The sequence below is a fragment of the Sinocyclocheilus anshuiensis genome, unplaced genomic scaffold, assembly GCF_001515605.1.
Source record: "Sinocyclocheilus anshuiensis isolate Anshui unplaced genomic scaffold, SAMN03320099.WGS_v1.1 scaffold1753, whole genome shotgun sequence".
NCBI lineage: Eukaryota > Metazoa > Chordata > Actinopteri > Cypriniformes > Cyprinidae > Sinocyclocheilus > Sinocyclocheilus anshuiensis.
In genome coordinates this window covers 379,326-388,145 of record NW_015541398.1, presented here as the reverse complement: position 1 = coordinate 388,145, position 8,820 = coordinate 379,326, and the positions used below count along the sequence as shown (strand labels likewise).

General features: G+C 36.2%; 1 protein-coding gene across 1 annotated transcript in view; it reads left to right on the top strand.

Annotated features, from left to right (window-relative positions):
• Window positions 1-8,820, top strand: part of LOC107690821 (protein SZT2-like) — a 107,928-nt gene that overhangs the window by 40,854 nt on the left and 58,254 nt on the right. The window contains exons 42-51 of the mRNA XM_016489241.1: window positions 893-967; window positions 1,065-1,203; window positions 1,633-1,741; window positions 1,884-2,004; window positions 4,093-4,245; window positions 4,359-4,461; window positions 5,991-6,105; window positions 6,378-6,465; window positions 7,234-7,352; window positions 7,821-7,985. Of these exons, the coding sequence (XP_016344727.1) occupies window positions 893-967; window positions 1,065-1,203; window positions 1,633-1,741; window positions 1,884-2,004; window positions 4,093-4,245; window positions 4,359-4,461; window positions 5,991-6,105; window positions 6,378-6,465; window positions 7,234-7,352; window positions 7,821-7,985 (1,187 nt within the window). The remainder of the gene's footprint in view (window positions 1-892; window positions 968-1,064; window positions 1,204-1,632; window positions 1,742-1,883; window positions 2,005-4,092; window positions 4,246-4,358; window positions 4,462-5,990; window positions 6,106-6,377; window positions 6,466-7,233; window positions 7,353-7,820; window positions 7,986-8,820) is intronic.

Here is an 8,820-nt window from a genome sequence, read left to right as displayed (position 1 = left end):
ATAAATAATCTCCTGCTATTTTCCAGCGTTTATTGTTGACTTCAAAGCTGTTTCGTTGTCCAAGTCTTATGCCTATAAATGACTGAGTTTGTGTTCAGTTGTGCTCTAAATATATGAAGCATACAAATGAGCAGCATGTCTGTTTGTAGTGCTTAAATTGTAAATACTTTTCCCCAGACATGCAAACAAAAAAGAGTTTTGCATTTTCCAGCTGAGAATGTAAAAACACTTTGTACTGTTGTAGTAATCCACAAAATAGTCCATAATCCATAATAAAGCTTCCTCCAGTGAAAAACTGATCTGGTCTGAATCAGGAGAGAAATCTGCACAGATCAAGCACTGTTTATAAGCCAAAACAGCTCTAAACAAATATGTGGGTGGATTTTGATGTGAGAGAGAACAGGGCGGGAAGCATTATTTTGGATTATGGACTTGTATTTTGGCTGGAAATTATGGTTTGAAGTTAAAAACGTCTTACTGATGGAATTGTTTCTTACAAACATGCAGCTTTTCACTTAAAAAGATGATTCTGACGGCACCCATTCACTGCATTGCTGAGCAAGTGATGCAATGCTACATTTCTCCAAACTGATGAAGAAACAGATTTATCTACATCCTGGAGGGATTTAGGATGAGGACATTTTCAGCAATTTTTTATTTTTAGGTGAACTATTCGATAACATGGTTGCATATGTCACATGATATAAAAAAAAAAAAAAGTTTTTGGATCATGTGATTATATTTTTTTTGTTGCCTGTTTGGATTATTGTCATCTTTTTGGATGTTTTCCGGCGCAATGATTTTGTTTGTTTGTTTGTTTATCCATAGTTAGACTCTAATAATAAAGTGTATTCTATTTATTCTAAGCGGCTTTGATTCCTGTTGCTTTTAGGCAGTGGGAAACTGCGGCCCAGTCGAGTTCAGAGCGTCGTCTCCAGTCAGGGCAGCCTGGACTCAGACATGATGGGTGAGACTTTACTCAACACACAGCATGTTCAAACTCACATTTACATCACAATCATCATTGCTCATGGTCCTTGTCCTCTCTGCTGTGTGTGTTTCAGGTTATGATGGCGGCAGCAGTGATTCTGAGTGCGACGGACCCACTATGAATGAGCAGGAGAGACAGACGCCACTCATGCCTGATTTCTGGCTCATCGTCAGAATTCATCAGGACAGAGTGGAGGTTTTCTCTCACGCCAGGTACTGCTGCAGAGACACGCTCAGGTGACGAAATTCACATTCAGAAAGCACCAAATGCAAGCAAAAATCAGCAAGTTAACTGGCTGGTAGAAGGCTGGTTTGAAATGATCGTTTGACACTCTGTCTTATTTAAGTCATTTGCTAGACAAGCCGCACTATTATTATTATTACTCGTATTTGGTGTTTTCAACGTATTAAACATCAGTACAGTCTCATAGTTTGTTGACATGAATGTTTGTTGTTTGGTAAGGAGTGTGCTATTACTTTTCTTAAAAATCATTTTATAAAATTATAAAATGTATTGATTATTTGAAATAATTTTAATTAGTTAAATAATTAATTTTTCTAAATTATTATTATTATTATTACATTTTATTTTAGAAATAATCATTTTAAATACACACACATACACCTATATTGTGTTGTCAGGAGTTTAAACAGAGGGAAAGAGGAGGAAGAGGAGGAGATCCCAGAGTACCTGCATCTTCATCAGCTGGTGGTGAGGAGGATTGGAGAAATGTGCCGAACAGTCAACCAGGTAAAGAACAGCCTTTCACTATCAGCGTAAAGTCTGGTCAGAAACACCCACTATCTCAGAGTCGTCATCTCTGATCCTCTAGCACTGTTTTCCACTTTGTTACTCTTTGTTACTCTTTAACCTCCCGTGATTTTCTCCACAGCGCCTCCTGCTGCAGGACCTGCATGATAGTCGCGTGTGTCACTCTCTCCTGGTGGCTGAGAGCGAAGAGGACATCTGGAAGCACGAGTCGCTCTACCGGCCCAGGATGACCAACTCTGACGGTGCAGTACTTAATGCCACAGCCGAATGACTGACACACACTCTTTCTACACGCCAGAGCCGGGCTCGCAACCTCTTTGACAGGAAGTGCCGATTTGGAATGTTTTTGTATTAAAAAATAGCTACATTAGTCAGAAAATTGTCATAATTTTCCCAGATTTCTTCATCTATAAAAATCTTTTGTATGGGACCCAAATTTTCCAGCTCAGACTGCTCTGCTTTTCCGTTTTCTTTTAATTTCATCACACATTTAGAGTCTTTTATGCCAAAAGACTCCAAATGTGTGATGAAATTAAGAGAGATACTGCTCATAACTAAATAAAATGCCGAAGGTTTAGTGCAACAAATAGTTTGGCATGTTTGATTGTTTGAGCAAATAAATCAATGAAATGCAATGCAAATAAATGCATGAAATGCATGAAATATTAATCTCTTTTACTCTTACTGCTTCAGATCCATGCACATGCCTGAGTCATGGGAAAATTATTTAATTGCGTTATTATTATTATTATTTTATTATTATCTAATAAAATTGTGATCCACAATTTAAAAATATTACTTTCCTGTCTGTTAGGATGGTGATAAACACATCCAATCTTATTATTTTTAGTATTATTTATATACGATTATTTTATTTAGCTTTTATTTTTAGATTTTCAGTTTCAATTTTAAGTTTAATTTAACTTTCAGTAATTTTATGTGCTTTGGCATTTTATTTTATTTTTTTATAATTCTACTTGGCTTTAATTGATTTTTCAGTTTTAGTAAAACTGAAACTTAAGTTAGTTGCCAAGGCAACGTTCCTAATGTTGAAAGTTTAAATGCAATTTAAAAAAAGCAGATTGGCCAAAAACAATTGTGATTATGTGTCAGTATTACCATAAATACTTTATTATAGTAATAATAATAATTATTATTATTATTAAAAATATTAAACTGAATAATAAATATTGCTATTGCAATATTTTACTGCAAAATAAAAAAATCTAATATTTAAGAAAAGTTGTAGTAAAATAATGTATTTGACAGTACAACTATAAGATTACAATATTTATTTATTTATTGCCTTAAAAGCTTAATGGTTTAATGTTTTGAATTTTTTTAGCCGGTTATAAGCGTTTCTCATTACATATCTCAAAACTCGTTGACCCAAGACCCAAACTCTTGCAGCACATATTTTTACACTGCGAAAAAAAAAAAATCCAACTACAAGTATCTGAACATTCTTAATTCAAGACACAAGAAAAATGACAAGATATTAAGTTTTAAGTGAGTTTAAGATATTAAGATATTAAATTAAGTGAGTTTATGCTCAAAACAAGAAAAATATCTGCCAATTGGATAAAAAAAAAAATTCTGATCCCATTGGCTTTTTTTCTTGTTTTAAGCATAAACTTGCTTAATTTCAATGCAGAAAATAAGACTTAATGTCTTATGTTAACTAATTGTATTTTGATTTAAGAATGTTTAGATATTTGTTCTGGAAAACAAGACGAAAATACTAAGTAAGAAAGTAATTTTTGCAGTGTATTTAATTAAATTGCAGCATTTGTGATAATGGCACAAAGCCATATCTTGATTTCAGTTTTATTTTAATGAATTGTGTAGCCCCACACCACGCGTATGGCTTTGTGTAAATGAAAACTGCTGATATTGTTGCACTCTTGATATGCAGTACAGATTTAATAACGCCTGCTGCTGCTGTAAAATGCAGAACAATTTACGCTAATGCAAACAAACACAGACTCTCACACAGAAGCCCATCGGGAAGGTCAATTCAAGGGTGGTGATAATGAGACAGCAGTATGAGTCTGAGCACTCGCCTTATTGACTACAATTTTATATCCGCTGTTTAGCGTGAATTACTGCACTAATGTACTCATATGGCCTATCGCTCTGCCTCAGACTGTGCAAATTAATTGGATCCAGTCGACCACAGAGTTCAGTGCTCAGATGCTTAATTTGTATCGTACTACTTGAGGTGCTCTGTGGGTCTGTGGAGTTCAGCTAATCCTGCTAATCACCCTTTTGTTATGAAATTGTTAAGATGAAAGTCTCATCCCCATCATTGCACATTTTTCCCGGCTCAGACTACAATGCAGACGAGAGCTATCAGCCGCGGGACTACCTTGCCGCTACCATGCAGTTCATCCCGGGTTACTTCGCCTGTGACGTGGTCTGGAGCACCATCATTTATATTCACCCACGCCTCAAAATGGGGCCCAACATGGGCGTGTCCCGGGGTGAGTGACACCACAGCGGACCAATCAGGTGGTTCCTCATGGAAACATGTTTTTACCTTGAAAAACTGGGAAGCTTGTGTCCAAAGATGATTTGTTTTCTCTGGTTCTTTCAGCTATCCAGGCTCTGCGCTCCGTACTAAACGCTTTCTGTGTGGTAAACCGCAAAAACATGTTTGTTTATCAGGAGCGCACCACCAAATCTGTGTTCTACCTCCGGTGAGTCAGAACCTCTGCATTTTTTCATATTAGATATTGACCAATATGAGCTTTTCAGTGAATGATGCTGGTATCTGAAGAGTGGAGTAAACGAGAGTTTGTTGATCCAACACTAAGGTCGTGGGTTCGATTCCCAGGGAGTGCATGAACTGATGACGTGTTTAGCTTGAGTAGAAAGTAAACCGCTTTGGATAAAAAACATTTCCAAATGCAGTAATATAAATGTGAATGTTAAAGTATCAATTTACACTTCCGTTCAGAAGTTTGGGGTTGGTAACATTTTTGAAAGAAGTCTCTTCTGCTCACCAAGGCTGCATTTATTTGATCAAAAATACAGAAAAAAAATTTAAAATGTGAAATATTATTACAATTTCAAATAGCTGTTTTCTATGTGAATATATAGTCAAATGTAATTTATTTCTGTGATCAAAGCTGTATTTTCAGCATCATTACTCCAGTCTTCAGTGTCACATGATCTTCAGAAATCATTCTAATATGCTGATTTGCTGCTCAACAAACATTTCTGATTATAACCAATGCTGAAAACAGTTTTGCTGCTTCATATTTTTGTGGAAGTGTGATACATTTCGTATTTCAGGATTGTTGAAAAAGTTTAAATTGTGTAAAGTTTAAAAAGATTCCTAAATATGTTGAAAAAGTAACAAAATGCAGCACAACGACCAAAGACATCCATCTAACATATTTTAAATAGACCAACAATTAAAACATAGCAAAGAAGGAAAGCAAGAAAAAGTGTGCAAATGGCTGACAATTCTGCGTTTATCTTATTTTTGAGGATCAAATATTGATTAAATTAACTCATATCTACTCATTCTTTATTATTTTTGATATTTTGAACATTGTATATATATATATATATATATATATACAGTATATATATATGTATATTCATAGAATTTATTTGAAATAAAAATCTTTTGTAACATTATAAATGTCTTTACTGTCATTTCTGATCAGCTTAATGCTAAATAAAAGTATGAATTTATCTTTATTGGGTAGTGCATCTATGTTTATTTGTAGATTTATTACCTAATTCGTTGTTTTATCACCCGATCCTCATTGTTTTAAGCCTGATAAATCCAGCTCTGATTGCCAAATAAATTCTGTCATCATCTCATTTAAAAAGATCTTGTTCCCTTAATCATCCTGAATTTAATTAGATACTTTTAGCTCAGGTTATGAAGCTGCTATTTCAAAGGAACTAAATGTTAGTGACTGATATAATGCCTATACACAGGCACGTAATAATTTACAAGTATACACATTCACAAATATTTATTATTAGCATGCCCCAAAAAATGATTGCACAGTATTTACTTGTAGGTCATTCAGAAATAATTGAAAGCAGAACATGTGTTGATATATCTGTCTGCCACTATAATATCTCTTTAATTTCTCCATCTGTGGCATTCTCGCCATAATCTCCTAGTGCTGTAAGTGATTGCTAGAATGTATTTGAATTCTTTTCATGTTCTTGACCTCCTCGTCCCATCTGTCCGTCTCCACAGGCTCTCCGAGACGTCTCAGGCAGGGAAGTACAGTGATTTGGATGGAAACGTGCACGTGTCGCGCTCTGTCGGTCTGGCCCGCAGCCAGGAGCCGCTGGGCTCTGAGGACCTCACGGTAACATTCACATACTGTCACTTCTCATTACGCTTTAGGAAACCAGAGCCCTCAGGAGCCATTAGGGCTCAGATCGCCTTCCAGAGTGACTTGTCCTTGTGTTTACACCATTTATGAGCTTCATCCTGACGGGACGAGTTATAGAAATGGGAGATGTGAGCAATTATGTGTTTATAGCCTGAAAAGCAGGCGTAGAACGTGCTCCCTTGAGCCCTGATGTGATGTGTGTTATGTTGTATGTAAGTGTGTGATGACATGTATCATGTTCACAGGCATCACGCTCTTCTCTGGAAGGCTCAAGGCCGGTTGGACTGGTGGACAAACACATTCTGCTGCAGGTGCATGGCGTAGGGACCGCAGGTGAGAGAGAGGGATGGATAAATGTTTCTCACAGTAAAGTGACAAAACAAAAGATGAATGAAGTGTGTTGGTTTCTGTGAGGGATGTTACACCACTACACCAGCCACGCTTACTGAAAGCAAAACCAATGAACCATTAAGTTCAGACCAATTCTTGCGTTTGTAAACAGCTGGACGGAACGCAACTCAATGTAATAGAGCGTTTTTAAGTTAAAAAGATTTAAACTGTACAGGTTCTTGAATATGCATCACTTTATGGTGTGATTTGTTGAAAAAGCAGCAAGACGCAGCACCAAACATTTAGACCAACATTTAAAAAATAGCAGAATGGAAGCAAGATTATAAAACGGAGAGTTCCGGTAATGAAATGTTTTTTTTTCATAGATTTTTGCATTGATTTGTATCTGAATCAAACTGTCAGGACTCTCCAGCTTCACCTGCAGTACCATCAGCAGCTGACAGGAGGCGCTGTCGCTCTGCATTCATCAGGGCCATGAGTTATTTCTTTTCCTGTAAATGTATTACTTCAGTCCCAAAGTGTAGCCAGGGAAATCTTTTCCAGTTTCATCAGTTTGTTTTTAAGTGCATATTTATAATTTGTCGGGTCGTTTCTGGGTTTAGTGAGCAGCTCTGAGGGATTTCAGCACCTGCTCGGGAGACTTCAGTTATAAATCTAAAGTCAATATGAAACGGCTTCCAATCTGTGAACTATTGTACTTCCATTTTGTGACACATTTCCAAGTGAGATATGATGTTGTGTATTGGACAGGTCCAGAGATCACTGATGAACTGGTGAAGGTTTTGAGGAAGCGTCTGGACGAGGCCACGCTGGACATTATCACAGTCATGCTGGTCAGGAACTGCAAACTGACGCCTGCAGATGTGGAGGTGATTTCTCTCTCTTTTTCTCCTTTGACCATCTTTTGTCTATGACAGACTTGTTCTTCGCCGCAGGTTAAGTACAGATTAAGCAGATGAATTATATTTGCCCGCCCTATGCAGAGACAGACATTTGTGGGGAAAAAATGACAATAAAGTATCGTAAAATACAACTCATGTGCTGTATTTCAAGTCTTCTGAAGTTGTGTGATGTCTGACTTTGAAATGCTTTTTGCTTTGAATCAAAGCTTGTGATGCTGTGATTCATCTCAGAGCGAGTTGGTTTAGAAGTCTTTATTGAAGATTTTTTGAAATATTGCTGAAATACTTCCAGAACCAAAGCCGCTTAATGTGCGGTCACTGTTTTTCTCAGTTTGTGGGCGGTTGGCGGGTGTGTTGTTTGAGATTAATGATTGGATAATAGACTGTGGAGATGATTTTTGGTTATTACACTTAATTTTTTCCTCTTCGTCTCAGTTCATTCAGCCTCCCGGCTCTCTGGCGACGGAGGTGGTGGAGTTCTGTCTGCCGCAGTACTGTGTGCCGTGGATCCAGGCGGTGGCTCACTACCTCCGTCAGAACCTCCTCATCTTCCTCCACATCCCCAAATACACTGACAGCAACATGGAGCACCACTTTAAGGTACCGGCGTCTGATCCACTGAGACAGACATTCTCAGTGCATTTGGTTCATGGAGATGGTCACATGTTTAAATCAGAAAAGCAATGTTGTAGATTCATAATGTAAATCTATGCAAATTTCTAAAATTATTGATCCGTAAATGTTTTGCCTTTTTAAACGAAAATACAGTTCATACACTATACGTGTATATATATATATATATATATATATATATATATACACATATATTAGTGCTGTCAAACGATTAATCGTGATTAAGTGCATCCAAAATAAAAAGGTTTTGTTTACATAATATACGTATGGGTGTACTGTGTATATTTATACAGTGAATTTATAACAGCTAAGGAGCGTTGTTAGGCACGACGCGGAACGGACTTCTTGGGGCTTATTGCTTTAATGAGTCGTGTAAACGGATGACAATTCTGTCTTTTGTTTTAATTTTGGGCAGCAAATGTTGATTAAATCGGCCCATATCGACACATTCTTTATTATGACTATTTTGCACATTTTAGAATAACAGGAAAATTAGAGGACAGAGCAAAATGGAGCAGCCCTTAATCAGAAGAAGCCGAATGAAGAATAGGCATTTTAGAAATGCATGGAATTTATGAGAATTATGTAGTGACTAAAACATGTTTTATTTTTTGTATTTATTATATAATTTGTATCTATTTTTTGTATTTATTTATTTTTTTATCTATTTTTATTTATTTTTATTTTTGCAATTTTATATCAATTTATATATATTTAATTTGTATATAATTTTTAAGTCAATTTAATTTAAATATTGTAATATTTAATCAAAATTTTTAGATACACAAATACTGTACATATA